Raw genomic sequence first — 21,200 nt, 5'->3', positions numbered from 1 at the left:
AATGCATATAACACAAAGGGAATTAAAGGTCTTTTATACATTCACAATTAATTTAGCAGTAGAAAAATAAATACTAAATAATCCAGTTCTATTAAATAAAAAGACAAATATACACACTCAGAAAACACAGAGAGAGCTGAAGCAGGATAGAACATGTGATCAAGCCATACAAAGGTCTTTCTCAGTGGTTACCTGATATGCCACAAAAGGAAAATAATGCTTCTCCTTTGGGAGAAGACAATAATAAAACTTGGTCAGATTATTAGAATTAGTTAGCGATTGGTAGAAAGTGGATGTTTTCAGATGAAAGAGCACAGTCACACAATTACAAATATTTTGTTGCTATGGTATGATTTGTAGTTAGCCTTTAATGACATGCTAAACTTCACTATGATCAGCTTAGCATTTCAGATGCCAATTAACATGATGACAATCATGGGTTACATTTTTCCTAGAACATCTGAAAATTCAAAATTCAAAATTGCACCCTGCTTTATGGTTTGATCCTGATTAAAGCTGTGTATGTCTGCAGTGCCATTACTGGATTATTTAATCACTAAATCTCAAACAAAAACTGCTCTTTTCCATGAAACCCAATCTGTAAAGCACATTAAAATTGAGAATACTTTATGAAGATGATAGCCATACTAAATGTAAAGCAGTACTCAAGCTATCCTGTACATAATCCCTAGCATTTATATAGCTGGCAGGATTGGGTTCTTTTTTTTAACTCTTAAATGTCAAAATAATTGAGGTAGTCATGTTTGTGAGTAATTGAAATCAACGGAATTACCTTGTGCAGGTTGTGATTTCTAGCAAAAGTCAACAAGGAAAGTTAGAAAGAGGTAGTGAGACAATGCAGATTTAAATTCCAATAGACAATATAAGGCTGTTTACCCCCACCATGCTCACCACTCAGAAAATACCATGTTCTTCATGAAGGCTCACACTGCACTTGAGCCACTGGGGCAGAAAAGAGTCAGTGGCTCTAAGGTTCAAAATCTCCTCCTCTAGGGAGCAATGATTTCACATTAGAGCTCTGTGCAACAGGGTAAAGGAGAAATGCAGCAGGACAGAAACCAGAGGAAGAACAGCCTAAAACTGAAGGAGAGCACAAAGTGCCAACTTGGCATTAACATCCTCTGAAACAAAGAGTTCTGAAGCCAAAATGCTGACCAGCAGAAGCATCAAGGGGGTTAGAGTGATGCAACTGGTATAGCATATGAATCACAGATAATGGAAATTAAAATAAGCAATGGAATTCAGAATTCCAAAATCAAAATGGACTATTTGATTTGTCAGTACTATTGGTGGGTATATGTCTCTGTGTGTCAGACAAAAGTCCAGAAACAGATGGAAACAGTGTGTTTATATTTCTCTAATGAATTTAATCACGTTTCTACTCTGCTAGCAGCCTCTAAGCTAGGGAAGCCAGCAAGTAAGAGGAGACCTATATCTGGAAGGACTTAGCCTTAACCTGTGGCTGGGTAAAGGGACCTAGGGTCCTGGCATGGCTATTTAGTTGGACTTCATACCCATGCTGGTATTTGAGTAATCTGTAAACATGGATCTGCAGAGAAAGCTGGAGAGCCAAAGGGTATGTGTTTTCAGCAGTGCCTTGATCTGCTGGAGAGGAGAAATGGGACCAAGCTGGCTGCTTTTTTTTTTAATATAAGCACCATTGGTGCTTTCATGGGCTCAAGCACTGCTCTGGGTGTGGTAGCCTTTCTGCTCATGTGGCTAGTGGTGCAGCTGCTCAGCAGTGGATGCTCCATGTCCCAGTGCACCAGACTGCACCTCTGCAGCCAAGACAGGAGACCTTGTGTCCTGCTGTCTGCTACACTTGGCACATCTTGCAACACCCACAAACTCCAGCACTGATGGAGTGTGGTCTAGTTTGCACGTGAGGAAATCGTGCAACTTTGCAGATACAAGCAAACAAGTTGAAAGCAATGCTTCCCCTAAGAATTTATACAGCCACATTACATGACTTAGAAATATTTCCTCTTTATACACTTCCTCTCTTAATTTTCCTAAGAGGCAAGGAGTTAATCCAATCCTTAATTAAAGACACTTCCTCTCTTAATTTTCCTAAGAGACAAGGAGTTAATCCAATCCTTAATTAGTAGATAAGAAATGGAGGAAGCCTGCAGACATGGGAGGACACACTGAGAGAAAAACTGGGTCTTAGAGAGGGGGGAAGACAGTTGCAAAATACATGACCATAATGTGTGTATGTGCAACTCTAAATCACCCAAAAAAGCACTGGTGGTTTTTGAAAACAAAGCCAAGACAGCTCTAACTTTAGACCATTCAATGCCATTATAGGAACAGAAAAGACTTTTTACAACATAGATACCTCAGAGTGGTTCATCTGGAGCTGGAGACCATGAAATCCTTTTATCTAGAAACAGATTGTGTCACCATACTGGAGACAATAAGTCAAAGGCAATCTGCACATTTAGGTTTTTTGCTATGGCATTGAGGGCATAGCCAAGTTACAGCAACTGCCTGTGAAAAATTACTCATCCTTGATTTGCACAGACAAATAAGCCTTATACTTGCATATTTTGAATTTTTATTTCTGCAGCATCTTATTGGTTATTCTGCAGTGACTGTGCACCAGGTGGAGAGCACTGGTATGCTAAGCACTTATATACTGCAGCTCTCAATGCAACTTATGTTTGAAGTGAACCTCCACTGACATCACCACAGCTGCAAAGTGAACACTGGGTTCTAGAGAGACACACAGAAATGGCTATTAGAGAAACAACCTGTGGCTGAGAGAACATTGCTACACAAACAGTGCTATCTGAAAGTCTAAAGGAATAGACTACACACAGGAAAAAACCCAGTTATAATAGAGACAACTAGAAAAGGTTTGGGGTTTTCTAAGGGTTTAGGGTGGCACAGAAGGAAGAAAAGGAATGGGGAATAGAAAAAGAAAAGATGAGCAAAAACTTAGTGTGTATGCCTGTATTTCATACACAGAAGGAAAGACAATGTGTGTAATATTAGACATATTTGTGAACACTACAAGTGAACTTCATGAGGATTAGCTGGAGAATAGATACAACTAAGAAGGAAAGGTAACATAAGCAGTAACAAAATCTGCTGGTAGGGCCCAGGCAGACATTTTTGCCAAATCTTAAAAATAAGATTTTCATTAAATCTTACTGTGTCAGTTTCCATGCTTCAGAAAGATTTTCTAACCATCACATCCCATCCTTCTCAACTCTTACAATGTTTTTGCACTGCAGAGGCTTGTTTGGGTAGTTATGACTTTCTGTTCTTAAAAGGAAAATAGTCCAAGACAGTAACTAAAAAAATTGGTTTAAACACTCCCTCACATGTTCTGCCATAGAACTTCTGGTCCAAGGGAATAGAACACTGTAGAAAAACAGTTTAAAATTACATTATCCTTGGATGTCTTGGATTTATCAGACTGTTACTGAGCAGCTTATGAGACCTTTGATCAGCCTCAGTATCACAGACGAAAAATGTATCACTTTGGTTAAATAAATACTGTACAAGCTTCATAAGACAAGAAAAATCTGGGTATGAGCACAGGTTTGGGTTTTTTAACTTCTTTTCGAACTGCTGCACCAATTTTGTCACCAGGCTGGTACATTGCCCCCTTGGTAACAATGAAATTACAAACTATTTGTCTTAGAAGGATTGATTTACTTCTTTTATGTCCAGTACATTTTGGCTGGATTTCTGCTACTCTTTGGAGGTTTCCCAGCAGAAACTTTAAGTCAATTACCACTGATCCAAAAAAAAGCCTCTGTCTGGACATTAACCCAAACCAAAGCTTTTTCACATTCCAAAGCACTGATTTATTCACAAGTTTCAAGTAATAGTCATAGACCAACACTTCACACCTCTGATTTAATAAGCTTATCTGCTTTATTTTTCATTTCAAAAGTTTGTTGGTACACCAGACCTGTAGAGACTTCTGCTATCAAACCAACTTCTACAGCTTTTATGAGACTGAACTATCAACAAGACAACTTAATTGATACTTTGGAAACTGATTTTGAATTGGTTTCTTTATGATTATTTTTAACAAAGTAAGCTGAAGGACGAGTTGATGACAGGAACAGGACTTCCTTATAAAAATCTAGATGAAAAGTTTCAAGTGCCTATTACTAAACACATTAGCAGCTCTGATGCAGAAAGTGCAAGATGCTAGAGACACCAAAGGTCTAAACTGACAATCTGCTGACAAGAAACACTAAATATTCAGTTAAACTTCTACCAAAAGGTATAAAATAAAAACATATGAAAAATAACCACAAAAAAGTATTTACCACAGGAGAACCCATTCAATAGACCACAGGACTACAATCACAAACTATGATTATTTGAGTCCACCAGCTGTCTGTTTCCTAGCAAACTACCTACTAGCTACAGTTATAACATATACTTTTAGCTGAACCATCACCTATATCCATATTTCACCAAGTGCACTATATCATTCACTTGGCACTAACTTGCATTTTCTTACAAAGAAGGTTACACCATCCAAAGCTAGGCCTGAATAAATTGGAGGTGCATTTTTTCACTTTCTTACAGGCAAAAATAAGCACAGGTATGTATGAGTGAACACACACAGCAAAACAACTTTGCCTTTACTCAGGGAAGAAACAGTGAACTTGTTACGTGTTATAATATGTGGAAAATTGGGGAATTTCGCTATGATTTCAAACAGGAATCCATTTTTGTTTATTTTTACCCAGTTATTACCTGATGTGCTGCATTTTTATATAGTAAAAACAGAAACAAGTCAAAGGGTTCAACACACACAGAATAACCAGAACCTCCTGCAGTCTCAACAAGAGAAGCAATCGTTTGCCCAATGCCTGGCTGCTACCTTTTTTCCTAATGTTTTCATGGAAACAGTATCAGCCTGAATAAAGTAAAGATCCTGTACTATTTTCTGTAAAATTTCAATTACCTTATTTTGATTAATCTGATCACTGTTCCCATGGAAATTAAGTTTAAAGGCAGCTGACTGCCTCCAGCTAAGAGTGATCTCTCTACTTGCAGATTTCAGTCTCTGGCTATTGAGCAAGTCTCAAAAAAATCACTTTGGCTTCAAAAGTAACACTTCAAATTTATGTGGCATTTCATAAGGAGTAACACCTTGCATTACACTTTTTTTGAATGTAATAATTTTGATGGAAGCAAAACGACTCATTGCTTCACTGGTAATTATTCCAAATACAAATGCAAACTACTGTCAGTCACCAAGAGTCTTTCTTACAGAGTATTATTTTTCCAATAATTTTCAGCTTTAGGCAAGCAGAAAGCATGTGGCAAGTTTATATTTCAGTATATGAATTAGACCATTACCTACAAATACTTTGGATGAGAAGAGTACTGAAATTCTAGCACTCCTTCATATACATTCTGTGCATACAACCCAAGCAGGGAAGCTTCAGTAATGAACTGCAGATCAAGCTTCCTCTCCAGACAATGAGAAAAAGAAAAATCTTCACCTCCTTCCATGCAGCTTTCCTATTTCTTTTCACATTCAGTCTGCTAATGATGTCCACAGGCATTTTACTGCCAGGTAGTTCTGTAGGGCTGAAAACTGTGTATCCTGTGTTTTTTCCAATAGGAATTAAGGCAAGATTGGACCAAACCTTTTTCAACAAGAGATATTCACTGAACAAGGACATCCTTACAAAAATTAAGATTTCTTTGATCTCTGATGATTTGGATTTAAAGAATGAGAAATAAGTGCCACCTATTATCTACTGCATCAATATTAATGAGTTCAACTATAGTAAATGCCTTCTCCTCTTGCCAGAAATAGCAAAAATTTCCAAACCAGCACAAGGGACCACATCTGTGTGCTGTTTGGACAGTCTGCATTACAAGAATGATCGCTGTACCTCTGCCATGGGGAGGCTTTCCATGCTTTCTCTGACTGAAAGATGTAAACTATAACGTAAGAAACAACCTTGCTTGATTCTCCTCTAGAGCATGAAGAACAATTATTTTTCATTGGCCATGAATTGTTACTGGCTGCCAAGCACCACACTCACACCTCCTCCTCCAGATGTCCAGGTGGTAAATGCTTACTCACACTGCCTTTTCCTTCATTTTTTCCCATCTCCAAAGCAAACAGCACTTCAGACCTCCACATGAATTTACAGAACTGCAGCCTATTCCCTTTACTGGGGAGGTGCAGCTTTTTAAAAATAAATACAGTTGAGAACTCAGCAGTAAAGAACCTTAAGGACTTCAAGTATCAAAGCAACATTTAGTGAATGAGCTATCAGTTTCAATAATTCCACCCACTCCAAGGTGGTCCATACATCTCTCCAACACTTTCCCCCAAAACCACAACCCTCTCACTCTGTTGGATCTGAGGTTAGGTGCCACCTATGGTCTACCAAACCCCAGTCCCACTTTCTCTTCTGGTCCACTTTCCAGGCTTGCTGCTCTTGGGTAATGCAGCTCCTCTGAGCTCCTTCTGAGGTGGCTGGTTTTGTCTGCCCTGAAATCAGAAACTGTGCTCACCATTCTCTAAACAAATACAAATGTATTAGCCACCAAAACCCCCTCACAAACATGCCCTGCTTTCTTCCTCTTCTATATAATGGTTAACAGAAAAAAGGAGTTCTACTGACCTGCAGAAAACACACAGTTCAAACTATCAAGTTACGAAGTTTGTATAAATATTAGTTCTAGAAAAAGTATACATTAAAAAAAAGTAATGAGAAAGTAACATCTGCACGTCCAGTAAAAAATATTCCACTATCAGTATCAAACTTGAAGTGCAAAAGTCAACATTAACATCATCAGGTTTCCATGCAGAAAGCCAAATCCATCTCAGTATGATCTCCAACCTTCATTCTTTAACATTTATGTCATGCTCAGGTCTTATCCTATCTAATCCATCCTCCTCAGCCACCATCACCCTTCCAGTCCTTTGACATACTCACAGACATCATTCCTTCCATCTGTGGGTCATCCTCATCAAAGTTCAGAGCAATCAGTTGTCATACAAAACTCATCAGAATAACTCATATAATCTGAAGTCTATTTCCTCTGTGTTCTTATGGGAAGAAGATCTAAATTTGTAGATGCTTGAGCTTGTGCCTAGGCACCAGCATTCACTATCTGGATGCACAACACGTGAGGTGAAAGCAGCACACACCTGGATGTTGGCTGTAGGATGCCTGACACAACACAGGGTGGGAGAAGCTGCACCATCCGAGCTCTCACAAAGCCAAAATAACCTGCATTGCTCTTCCTGAGGGAAAGTTTGGACAGTTACAAGTAAGTCTATTCTCTAACATAAAACAATTCATGAAGCCTTACTGAGATTCTCTGATTTGTACTGTAGATGCAAAACCACTCATGCTACAGACTAACAGCTTTTTTCATGGAGTTTGTGTGTAAAGCTCTGACTCAAAACTATTAGTGTATATAAACTTGCCTGTGAATTAGGCTTGTACCAGTCCAGACTGAAGATTTAGTACATCACCTGCAGGTAGTTGATTTTATCGCTAAGGATGTGCCAAATCAATCCCTTTTGCTTTGCCCTATTCAACTCAGTTTTTGTAAATACCATCTTTATTTTTCTCACTGTCAGCAAAGGAACCACAGTGTACTGAAAGTATTTCCATTCACACACTGAAAAAATCTGAATATTCACACTAAAAATTTCCAATGCTTCTATACAACGATGATGGTAAAATTTGGGCCGTGAGATCACATGATTCAATTCACATGCCAAAGAAATTTCACCAGGATATACTCCACAAGTTTATTTTTGGGTAAGTTCTAAGCAATCAATATGGTCAAACATTAGCACAAACAAAATACTTTTGAGTCAAGTCATATCCAGGTGAAACTAATAAAACATTAGCACAAATTTAGGTTTTGCAGGGCCAGCTACCAAAATACTATGCAGTTATAATAAAATCAGACAACAATCACCAAATATTCTTTACTTTTGCAGTAGTTATTTTCTTTTCAGTGCCACATACAGCTTTTTGAATGGACAAACACTTCCCTATCAAGAGAAACAGCAACCTCACTTGCTGTGGCTTCTTTTTCATAATGCAAAGTACAGTACTGAGTTGGCCAAAACCAATCAGCAAACTGCAGCTGGTTAAGAAATAATTCTGTAGCTGCCCAGCATTCTTGAACATGGCATCCACAACCAGAAATATTTAAGGTGACAGTGCAAGTAGAAACTTCATCCTGGAACTAAACAGAAAACAGTAAAATATGTGTCTGGTGCACCAACAGCAAACGCACATGGAAATTCTTGCAGCTCCTCTAAAAATAATCCAAAAGAGTAGTTAGAACAGATCTTTATTTATCCTTTCTAAAAAACATCCAAGCGGAACACACATGTACTACTTCAGGTATTAGCTATGTTCATGCTTGGAATTACCCTGAAGGATCTTCTCTTCATGTCCCCATTCTATAAATCTCTACAGAAATAATGCTATATAAAAAGTAAGGAGATGGCTGAAGATTTTTGGTAACACTTGAGAGAGTCATGTAATAAGACAAGGAAGTAGCAAATTGAGGGAAGGGGAGACAAATTTTAAACACTATCCAGTGCCAGTTTTCTCTTCCAAACTGTCAACAGCAGTTGTGGGTTCCCTCTTCTCTACACTTTGCAAACTAAAATCTAATCAACAGATTCCTTTGTTGAGAAAAAGGACAGCAAGAACAGTTGCATCAGTGTTTGCTGGTTTTACTTACTACAATAGGAATGTACTGTAGGGAACAATCCAGTATTTGCAGGGGAATGGACTGGATGATCTAATACAACTTTTCCATTTCTGACTTCTTAGAACAGCTCAGACTGATCCAAGTTCTCAAAGAGATTTCTGTCCAACAATACTGAATGAAGAGAACTCCAAGACAAGACTTTTTTTTTCCTTCTTCACTTTCTTTAATATTAAGAGAGCCAGAAGAGCAAACCATATGCTACAGTATACAACCATAAAGAAAACACTAGAATAATTAAATACCTATAAAATCTAGAGTGTCTGTAGGAAAATGATAAAGTTCTTTTTATGCTTAAGCCTTTCAATCAATTTGGAGCATTTTATCCATTTTATAACTTACGAAAAAAGCTCTTTTTTAATATCTGAAATTATTAAACAGTAAGGAAAGAAGATCAGTGTAGAAAGTTTTATGAAGCAATGTGTTAAAATAGAGATATATTAGTGTCTAATCAGTAGTATATCCAAACTCCTTTTCTCCCCAAACCGACACATACCAGGACTGCAACATCCTTGGCTCAAAGCTAAAGCAGTTTTTTTCTTTTTTATTACAAAATATCTGTCATCATTCTCTGCCTGAGGAATTAAAAACATTTGTCTTTGCAAGTGCAGTTGACTTTAAGAAGTTATTGCTAGGAAAAACAGTCTTTTAAATAAGACACCAGAACCCAGAAAGAAAGATTTGGCGCTTCTGAAGTCTTGTAACAGGGAAAAACTATGGCAGATGGGATTTGTTCTTCTGCTCTTACAGCTCTCTTCCAAAAAAGGCTATGGACTATCTTCTCTGAAACTTGATATGATACTGAATAATCCTTCTAAAAATGCATTAAAGGTCAAACACCATGAGTTTCAGATGCAGTTAAACCCATCCACAGGCAGGTATATAAACTAGACAACCTTTTGAAAGCTCTTCATACCCTACTTTGTATACCTGAACTCTGCAGAACTCAAGAGGTGAGGTGTGATAGGCAGTGATACACACTGGGTCAGAGCAGAGACTCTTAGTAGTCTCAATTCCTGTAATTAAAAGACATTGTCTTTTAAATGAAATGAGTATGTGGTATTAAAGAAGGGCAACCAGCGAACACTAAGGATACAGTTTCAAGATTTCAAGAAATAAATCTATTTTAAAATAGTGTAAGGCTTCACAGGACATTAAAAGAACCATGCATAGGGTCAGAGTTACATATATGTTTAACACTTGGACCCACAAAGTACAAGACAAATAATAAAGATGGCTGGAATATTTCAGAACCTTCTTGTTTAATTGCAATAGATAATAAAGATGGCTGGAATATTTCAGAGCCTTCTTGTTGTAATTGCAATAAAGTGACCACTCATTCATCCCCTTTCTCTATTCTTTTTTGGGTAAAAGTCAGAAAGTCCAACCCACCCTGCAATAAGAAACCTGATAACCAGGACATGCAACCAGGAGAGTAGGAAGGAGAGCCAACTGTTCCAAAGTGAGAGCATCCTCCAAGTGAGTGAATGAGTTACTGCTGTGCTATCATTGTCTTCTTTCGGAATAAGGGGCAAAAGGAAGGAAGTGAAGGAGTCTCAAAAGCTTTAGGTTTTGCCTCAATAGAAAATTAGAGCAAATGTTGGAGTGTTGATGCCTCACAGGTCCACACTCATTTTCTCGCCAACCTTCTTTAATTCCCAATCCAGAAAGAAAACTAATTTAGAAACTAACCTAACATTCTGCTTAGGTGCACACCACTGTCAGCCTATATTAGAAAGACAACTGGTATTCATCTTACAGTGATCTCCTGAGCCACCTGCACAGACAGCTGCAGCAGAGCAGTAAGCAGACTGCGAATCAGGCACTTGAGAAGCTTTGATGAAATTCTTTAGACAAGCAAGTACTGCCAAGCACTGTTCCACTGTTTGTTGCTTTTGTGTATCAGCTGCCAGAGAGTACTTGTGTTTACTTTTACATGTAAATTCTCAGCTATTTTGAAAAGTATCAACAAGAACTTGGCCAAGTATCAACATTGTTACATCTTTTTCCAGAATCAGATAGCAGAAAGAAATGGAAAAAGGTGATTCTTTCAAGACTAAGTAGAAACAACCCCAATTTTAAGCTTCCTCTAAATCAGTAATTGACAAGGGTAACGAATTCTGCTCAATTATGTGCGAGTCTGGATATATTCACAGCAGAGGTTACTACCATCTGTTGACTCATTTGAGACCTCAGAATTTCCTTCCAGTTTGAAGTAGGTCTGTGCTGAGGATTGAAGACACACTTACCACTTTGCAGGAGTGGAATATTTCTAACCAGCTGATTGGTCCCATTTTTCTGCCATAAGCAATTTTAACATTATCAGGATAGCACTGCATACTCCCATGGCATACTTTGATTTCTTGCTGCTGATCATTTTCATAGCACAATACTTTACTCAAGTATTTGTCCAATCTCATTTCAGGTTGTACTTTAATCCAAGATATTTATGTGCAAAACACAATATTAAATGGAGGCAGGCCAATAAAAGAAACAGCTTACTAGAATTTCAGTTGACTTTGTTAAAGGAAATTATTTTAAATTAATGTGGCTACTGAACTGTTGCCATACTCGACCTCAGAAAATATATTCCTTCTAATTTTTGCTGTGAACATTTATTTATTTAAGCTAAACTCCAGGTCTTGAATGTTGACCATAAAGAAGTCTCAGATTTCCTGCTACTATTTCAGGTTTTTTTCTAAACAAGGGCAAACAACATATGTTTGCTGCATTAGCATTACGCTGCCAAAACATCCCTCTTAAATGAAATCATCTATGTATTTTTGGTAGAATCTTATTTAACAACTTCCACTCCGACAGAAACAGAGTTAAAACAAGGCTGTTTTGTTTTCACTGAGCAACAGTTTGGTGACTCGTTTACTAGATGGCGCTCAAAACATTTTTCCATATGCTCTTCTCAAAGAGAATCTGACTTAAATGTGGTTTACCTTCACAAGTGAATGAAGGCTTTTTTCACCAAACATATCCCAGAGGAAGGTCAGGTCTTCCTGGCTGTCCACATGTGGCTGCAGCTGGGCTGGCAATGCAGCCAGCAGCTCGTACAGACCTATAAAATGAAAATAAAACACAAAGTGTAATCTAGGGGTGATCTCATTAATTTCACTTAACAGTTCTGTGTAATTGGCTGCCTGGAGCATGCCATTTTAACTGAATAGGGAGTCTGAAGTATCCAAAACAGCATTAACTTGTAGAATCAAAAGGAACAGTTAAAAAAAATGACTAAGAAACCAGTATTAGCAGTGTACTTTTTACCTTGTCACAGTCGTCAAGCTTCTACATCCACATATATTTACACAAGGTTATGCAGAAAATTCATAAAGGTTTTGAAAAAAGGACAAACCCAGAAAAAAACATACATTCCTTTGCTTAATCGTTATTCCATTTCCCTTGATGTTAGCCAAAGAGCGAAATGAGTCATGAATAGGAAAAACTTCCTTAAAAGAACAGAAACTGGATAGGGTGGTCCATTAAAAAAAGATTCGTGGTTTCTCTAAATATTTCTTGCTAATATATTGCTTAAGATTTTATTTTTTTTTTTAAAACCTGTGTTCAGTAGGGATCCACAGCGATACAAAAGCAACATCTCTGTTTTGCAGGACTAAACCTTTAAAAATAAACCCAACAGAGTTTTCCCAGACATACACAGAAATATTTCAGTAACATTTTTAATGTGCAGGTATTTGAGATTCTCCGTAAGGTTAAGGCAATTGCTGTTCTCAGTTATTTGTGGCACACCTCAGCCATGGTCTCCGAGGGGCAGACAGTAGCACACTGTTCCACAGTAGCATAGAGCATAAAATATCCATCATGCACACAGGCCATCAAAGTGCTGTCCAAGAAATGTAGCAACAGTGTTTGCAGCAGTCCTCTTTAGGGAGGTAACCTGGCATGAGTTGATATCAATTCATAGCACATGTTTAATTTTCCAGTGGGATTACTTGGGGTAAAAAGGACAAAATGCCTTTTTCTCCTGTCTGCTGTCTACAAAAACACCAATAGTCTCCTGGGATCCAAGATACACGGTCCTGTTGTTATTTTTAGGCTGAGTAAGTGCTGCTGTTCATCACAAGAACAGATTTACAACATATTCTACTGGTGAAAGAACACTGTTGTAAATTCCAGGTTACCTATTGTTATTACACTTATTATCTCCCTAAAACTTATGATTTAGAATATTTATGAGTAAACATCATTTCATAACCTTTCCAGGCACTACATATGCCTTTCAGCATTACATACAGCACTTTTGGGATCTGAATATTTACATTTTCATCTTTTTATCGCCTCTCAGTAAAATATTCTGGAAAAAAAAAGTTCCTTCCAGATATATTCTCTTTGTGGTCCAAGAGTTTTTGCAGTAGTTCACATTTGTTTCTCTTAGAGTCTTGATTTCATTTAAATCTGTTCTTGTGTACACTTCAGAAATTCTTCAAGAAGAAGATACAACTCAGACCACTACAATTTTGCACAGACAGAAAAAAAGAACACTGAGCTTTGCCTAAAGAGATGCAGTCAATGATTGAGGTGACACCCAGAGAAAAGAAGTCTGAATGGGACCTGTGGCTCCAGCTTTCCTGACTATTAGAACCTCAGCACTTAGCAAAACCAGTTCTTTTGATCACACAATTTATGTGTCGAAACCAATTTCATTTAGAAAATTAAAAACTTTGTTTACACTCGGTTTTATATCTCTGCAGCCACTTTTGTTATTCAAAATAACTTAAAGGTTGTTAGAAAACGGAATAGAAAGTTCAGTGTGAGCATAACTGCTTAGGAACAATTGTGTGTACCATTCAGAGGAAAGAAAACAGTAACTTCAGTCAGTCCCTTCAAATAATCCATGAACAGAGTAAGCTTTCTTTTCCTTGATCCATCAGATCTACTTAAATTCCACATATAATCAACTATAAAACTATCCTCGTAACTTGCTCCTCAAAGCTTTGATAATCAAATCCCCAGTTAAAAAACAAAAGTTCATGTTTCCTCATGGATGAACTATTAGTGACAGAGAGAGAGACTGTACCTGCCCATATTGAGACTTAGGTTTTACACACAGAACTCCCAGAGAAAACCCCTCCTGCCAGAACTCTGGGAGTGACTGACCCTTCAGGTGCTTATATATATGAAGGATTCCACATCAGGGTCAAAAGTTCCTGTGGGCATTGCTTATCCATACAGGCCTGAATTGCCCCTTCTAGGGAAACACTCATCCATGTCCCTGTGCATTACTCTGGCTCCGACAGCAATGCTCCCAACCTGGGCAACTCTCTCCTGGGAAAGTGGAGGTGCTGACTGATTTTATGCAATATCATGGCCATATTTCTAGCTCTTCCCTGCTCTGGCTCTAGAGTCCAGTGTTCACAGCTTTCAGCCAGAAGGAAATCAGAATCCTGCAGCAGTGGAACCCGAGGACTGTGCCATGCAGCATCCTGGAGCACACCATGCTCTCTCCCTTCAGACTCCTCATGGAACTAAGAACTATGTAGACAGCAATTTAAAAAACAACTCAATCAAGGAACCAGATGAAAATCAGGCAAAAGGAGGACTTAGCATATTTACCTGGGGAGAACAGAAGACAGAACTCTAGACTATGTCTGCAGTTAAACTTGTGTAATTCCAGGTCATCTGACTGTGCTATAGCCTCCTTCCAAACAGAAGGTAATGTCAGAAGAAGGTGGTGGCACCTGTAAAGGTTTACTTTTTCTTGCTCCTTCTATGGTGCACAGTATCACAGAATCCAAAATTTTCAGATGGGCATTCTGATTTCACGCTTTTTCTTGCTCCTTCTATGGTGCACAGTATCACAGAATCCAAAATTTTCAGATGGGTGTTCTAATTTTACATATGAAGAAAAACAGAAAGTGGATCTTCTACACACACTTCTAAGGAACACGTTACCTTTACTTGTGTCTCAGTTAGATGAAGTGTGTTGTTGTCATTTATTGCAGTGTAAAGAAACAATGAAAATTATGGCTGGCAAGTGACCTTACTAGCAAATTGAATATAAAGTGCTTTTGTGACAGGGACAAAACAGTTTGTCAAGTTACTGTCAACTGGTAATGATGTTGAAACCACTAAACTGGCAGCAACACATTGACCTAATTTGAATTACCAGATTTGATAAACTGTCACATCTTTCCAGCACCTGAAGGGCAGTAGCTCAAATCCCTGCAGACCTGTAAGGTCTCACTGCAAATTAAAAATGCATTCCCTGTGTAAGCCACGGAATGAGATGTATCAGTACCTCCCAGCTGGATGCTACCACTGGCTGCCAGGCCTTGGTTGTGCCCTTGGTCTCAGTTTGGTATTTCTCTTGCAATTCCACCTCCTTGAGTCACATGGCATGCTGGGACCTCATGTTTTTTCACAGATACCCACAATTTAAATAAACACTACAAAGAGCTTTTAAAAAATGTATACAGAACTTGAGTCACATGGCATGCTGGGACCTCGTGTTTTTTGACAGATACCCACAATTTAAATAAACACCACAAAGAGCTTTTAAAAAATGTATATAGAGGTTGGGGTTTTTTAAAGAAAAAAATCCTGACAAACCAAAAAAAAAAAATCTTGTTTTTAATGCCTGATGTTGGCAACACTGTCTCTTGTAAAACAGAAACAAAAAATCAGCTTTTATTGTACACTGTTGCTATTCTACTTAGGTTCTTGAATGTATTTTTAGTCTAGTTTGGCTAAGTTTAACCAGCATTTATATTTAAAAGGAATCATGTGGCCACTGGGATTTACCAGTATCAAAATAGTTCAGGTGTCAGAATTCAGTAAAGTAAACATGACTTACACAAGAAAAACTCATTTACTTCGATTTTTAAAAGCAGATCATTTATTCAAAGGTCCCAGAAGACCTGAGCATAGATTACAAAAATTAACAATGAGTTTAAACATGGAGATGTAGGACTATTCTGCAATTACAAGATGGGAAATAAGACCACTCAATCCTATGGTTTGGGGTGGGGAATCCAAAGCAGATCACAATGTAATCATCCCTGGACATTCCCAATTCAGCAAAACAGTGGAGGAAAAAGGACTCCTCTTTCTAGATTAAACCAGGTCACATAATCAAGTGGCAGTAATAGGAGTCAATTCCAGATGAAGGAAGCTCCTGGTTTTAGACACTAGTATGCTGCTATTTATATTCATGTTATGTAAGTTAGGTACAGTATCTCACACTCCTGTGAACTCATTGAAAGTCTCTAGCATGAAACTGTTACTAAAAGGAGATAAGGACTGCACATGGGAATACTATAAAATGGTTGTCAGAGTGGAAGGGGGAGGAGGTTGTTTGAAGGTACTTGCAGAGTCTATCAAATCTGTTTACCTGATTCAAGGATAAAGAAATTTAAAAGCAACAAATTAACACTGGACATACAATACACTTTTCATAAAATTGAGTTCATTCAAGAACACTGACATAGGGAATTAAAATTCAATGACTAGACAACCTTGCCTACAGAAATTGTCCATATGAACTACACACATGTAGGTAACATGAACACAAATATTTATGAGCAAGTAAGATAAAATGGTTGCAGAATGAGGCTTGTACATTCTGCCACCTTGGTCTAAAGTAATTTCAAGGGAAAAATCCAGCTACGTTTGACAACTCAGCACCACCACGACTTAAAAAGGTAAAAGATAAAATTAAATTTGTTCTTTTAACATACTTAAGCAGTTCCTGTCTTCAGAGTATCTTCAGCTTTTTCTAAGCTTAATTAATACAATTTAATTTTGTTCAGTCTGAAAACCAAAAGGTAGAATAATGGCAATTTCAATTTGAAAATGCGTAGATAGACTTGCACATGCAATCAGATTTAAGCAGCAATGGAAACCTTTTTAACTCAGAAACAACAGGACATAAAGGATTTTTCCAGTTCTAGAAAACTGCTTCCTTTGTAGTGTACAGAAGACTGCTTGTTCCTAGGAGGAGAATAAATGGCTAAGCAATTGATGAAACTGTTCCCGTCCTGAGCCACTCACACTGCAGATTCCAGATGCTCTACATTCTTGACATCAGAATGGAAAAATTTACTGTTAGTCTAGAGAAATTTAATATCACCATTCTTGTCATATCCTTCATAGCTTCATTATTAGGACAAGTCTGTGGAAGCTATAAACTAGTGCTAAATGATAAAAAATATGGTCTCTGCGTTCCATCACTCTTGCATATTACACGAAAACACCGACTCTGTTTTGGTTAGCGTAAGGGAAGAAATGGAGACAAATGGATGTGCATTTGCTCCCATATGCTAATTAATTTCCTGAATTAGCATTCTGAGCAACGATGCCAGACTTCAAATCAAACATTTTTACAGCAACTGAGGGATAATAAACACCAAAGAACATATATCTAAGCCCAGAACAACACCGTAAAAATTTATTGTATTAATAAAATGAGACACACCAACCTTTAAATTTTCCACTTTGTCAAAGGTAAAATAATCAGCAGGATTTGCTGCCATTTATAACGAGCTGACATTTTTTCACATTTGAGCTGTACTTTACAGTTCTACAAAGGCTCAGACAACACTTGAGCTACACAAAAGCGAACAGCACTGCAGCAGAAACACGCGTTCTGACACCCTTGCTGTTGCCTAATAAAATTAGTCAATAGCACCAAATACTGAAAATTATTTCACTCTGAAATTTGAGATTATTTATGCACAGCTTTCAAATAAAAACATATGCAGTACACATAGGGATTAGATAGACAAACTGCACCATCCTATCAGACTCCGGTGGTAAAAGGATCACCATGTGCTCAAATTTATGTGCTACAAATAGGTTTTTTTATGCTCTCTTAAGTAATTCCACTTAATATATACATAGGCTTCCTGACACTGCAAAAAGTTAAAGACTACTAAGTTTTCTTTGCAGAACCAGAGCGATTAACTCATTCCAGAGTGTACCTTTTTTTAATTTTGCCGTTTAGTGTTTATACAAAAAAGTTTAATCTAATTTTCAAAGTTATAGAATACTGAGTAACTAGATAATCATGACATACAAGTGATTGGCATCTTGGGAAAAAAGATCTGTTTCAACTTATTCACTAATTCACTAAAAAAAAACAACACTGAAATCCTTACAGATGGCATAGCAAGAGAAATATCAATGCTGTAATTTCTTGTAATGAAAACAAGAATTTTGCTGTAAGTGTCCTCAAAGAACAAGCTTACATATTCACTAACGGCAATAGTCTTTTCACTGAAAATTTGTACCTAATTTTTATTCCTCCAAGCGACAGTAAATTTGTTAGCCCACCTTAAAACAATGTTATGACAGAAAACGTTGAAAGCAAGCAATCATTTAAGCCCACCAATTTTTAAAATATTATTTCCTTCAAAATGGAAAAGTCTTTAGTTTTGGAACTTGGCTCCTGGAGCTAAAGAATCCACAGTTGTTTGAAACAGTTATTGGTCTTTTAGGATTTGTCCCAACATGTGTATTTCAGATTTAACATACCACATACCGTTAACGTTCTGATGCGAGTTAAATACTTGATCCCTATTTGCAGCCATACAGGGCGAGACTGCTGCTGCAAAGTTCTTGCTTGTGCAGCTCATCAAAGCTGCTTCAAAATCGAAACCCCTCACAAATGTAGTTCCTAGACACTGTGTCAACAGGGATATTTTCAAAGTTCATAAAATGTACTTTCATGAGCACTCAAAAGCCACCTATTGTCTGCACGAATAACACGTACATAAAACTGATTTAAAGGCACCCATCAAGCACGAATTAACAAGCAGCTTGTGGAAAACTCATATGAAGATTTAAATATTTTTTTAACAAAAATAAAAAGCTCTTGGCTCCTCCAGTGGAGCCTGCATACTGTGACACCTTGAATAACCCTGACTAATTGACTGGTCCTTTCCGCAGACATCGGCTTGGTGAGTCTTTAGTACTGCTATCTAGATCTTCATCAACACCAGAGGAGGCAACAGCAAGTACCTGGCAGGCAGGCAGGCAAAACTCATTCCAGCACTAGGAAGGCACCAGGCACACTTGCCATGTTTAACTCTTTAGTGACAGTTTACAAAGCTAAGACACTTGGCACTGGAGAGGGGCAGTAAGGAGTACTGAACGTGGCATTCCACATCTGCAAAAGGAGGACACTATGCCACTACTGAATAAAGTCTTCTAAAAATAAGAATCAAGACTATATTCAACTCAGGCCTAAAACTAATGAAAACACCATTTGATTCCTATGTATCTCAACCTTTCACAGCTGATACATGGTAATTGTGTATTTCATACAGGATATATGTCTAGAGAGTATAAGAAGAAGTCCTACAGTCCTAGGCAGTACTGATAGCCAAACTCATGCCACTATATTATTTCAGTGTAGTGATTCACTGTACAACTGAGTTTAATACTCAAAACCAGTTTATGCCATTACATCAATCAGTCACATATGTACAGATAAATACACTTGATGTACAAGTCAAGGAGGAGAGGAATATACAAACATTTAAAGAGTCAAGAGTACATCGAGAGGCTGAGGAAGTTGGGGCCATTCAGCCTGGAGAAGAGAAGGTTGCACGTGAACTTCATAGCAACATTCCAGTGTCTGAAGGAGCCTACAGGGAATCTGGAGAGGGATTCATCATCTGGAACTGTAGTGATAGGACAAGGAGTAATGGGTTTAAACTGAAAAGGAGAAATTTAGGCTAGATGTATGGAAGAAATCCTTTACTGTGAGATTGGTGAGACACTGGGACAAGTCACCCAGAGATGTGAATGCCCCATCCCTGGAAATGTTCAAAGCCAGGCTGGATAAGGAATGGAGCAACCTGGTTGAGTGGGAGGTGTCCTTGCCCATGGCAGGGGGGGTTGGAACTAGACAATCTTTAAGATCCCTTCCAACCCATACCACTCTATGATTTAATGATTCTACATCATCTTATCTTGAAAGTAAGTTTAGGAAATTAAACTATTTGAAAGAATTATTTCACAGTTTATCCCTAAGAATTGTTCATTGAATTGAAGTCTTTTGTGTGTTTGGATTTTTTTCCTTAAAACCAATGTGTTATTAAAAAAAAAAAAGTCATATTTGAACCCTTGTATTCCACAACGGGCGACTAACAGCTACTAGGGGAGCTTCTCACTACCACCTACTAGCACTAAATTGCCTGCAGAATAGCAGGTTTAGTTTTATTAAATCAGCCAAGACTTGATGTGATGTTGGGCTGAGAAGCCACAGAACCTTTCACGTGACAGTGGATGTACACAGTATGCACTCTCTGCTAGCTAACCTGGGTGCTGGCACAGCTACCCTAGAGCAGTACAGCACCACAGTGCTCTCAGCAAAGGACACTTGGCATCACTGAAACTGTCAGTCATTTGTGTCATCACAGCTTCTGGCCCAACAAACGAGCCTTTTGTTAGAAACAATACTAAACAATACAATATTGTACTTTCAAATTTACTACAAGACTACATGCTGCTCCCTCAAAAAAAAAAACCCAAAAGAAAAATTGAGTACAAATTGTTTCAGCTGCCAGACCATTCAAATTTAAATTTGTGTCCAAGAACTCTAACAGTTTTAAAGAGTTTACCATCAGTAAATATAATTACACACATTTTCTGATTCCACACTGCTGAATCAGTCCAGCATAATATAAAGTATTAACACAAAACAGAACAGTTTAGAGAAATTTCATTTCACTTTGAGCAAGTTTTCCAACAGCCACCATAAATATGTTGATACCAAAATAAATACCCTTTCCAACACCAGCAAGTTATATTTTAAAAAATTAAATCAGATGGCAATTAAAGCTAACCATATGTCTCAGACTTTCCCAAATCTTTCATATTAATGTTAGCCTAAAAGCCACTTAATGCCTCTGGCAGATGGAGATGGGGAGAAATCAAGAATGCACGGGTAAAATATGAGCTCTATTTATTAACTCAGCCTAAGTTTTGCCTCGGTTGGCACATCCACTTTCATGAATCTCTAGCCATATCTGCACATTTCAACGTGGCCAGAACTTTAAGCAGCCTTCAAATTGTGATGCAGCCAAAGGCATTTACATCCTTTGCTTGCTGCAGCACACCTATGCCTAAGTGGTAAGCAACAGCAAAAAGTAGGCGAGCGAAGGCTTTTCCTCTCCTCTCTTTCCACCCCAGCACGCCAGTGGGGAAGCAAAGGCAGTTTGGAGCAGGATTCAATCACCCCGTGAGCTTTTGCCCTGGCAGCTTCCAACGGAAGAGCTACTCCCAGAAATCTTTCCTTCATTGCTCTCCTAAATTCCCTTTCTCTTCATCTCGTAACAATGAACCAGATCTTTGGCCACCATTTTATTTTACTACATTTTTCAAACAGGCTGTAAAAATAGAACTCCTTGATTTCTATTTCCCTCATTCTCTTGAAAACTGGTTTAAAAGGCTAAAACAAAAAA

General features: G+C 37.9%; 1 protein-coding gene across 1 annotated transcript in view; it reads right to left on the bottom strand.

The window, feature by feature from the left end:
- Positions 1-21,200, bottom strand: part of LOC103809129 (MAGUK p55 subfamily member 7-like) — a gene marked incomplete at its 3' end in the record, with an annotated part of 74,094 nt that overhangs the window by 48,689 nt on the left and 4,205 nt on the right. The window contains exon 2 of the mRNA XM_009081943.1: positions 11,715-11,833. Within this exon, the coding sequence (XP_009080191.1) occupies positions 11,715-11,833 (119 nt within the window). The remainder of the gene's footprint in view (positions 1-11,714; positions 11,834-21,200) is intronic.

This window comes from Acanthisitta chloris, unplaced genomic scaffold, assembly GCF_000695815.1.
Source record: "Acanthisitta chloris isolate BGI_N310 unplaced genomic scaffold, ASM69581v1 scaffold6199, whole genome shotgun sequence".
Taxonomy (NCBI): Eukaryota; Metazoa; Chordata; class Aves; order Passeriformes; family Acanthisittidae; genus Acanthisitta; species Acanthisitta chloris.
This window is presented reverse-complemented; position numbering and strand designations above follow the sequence as displayed.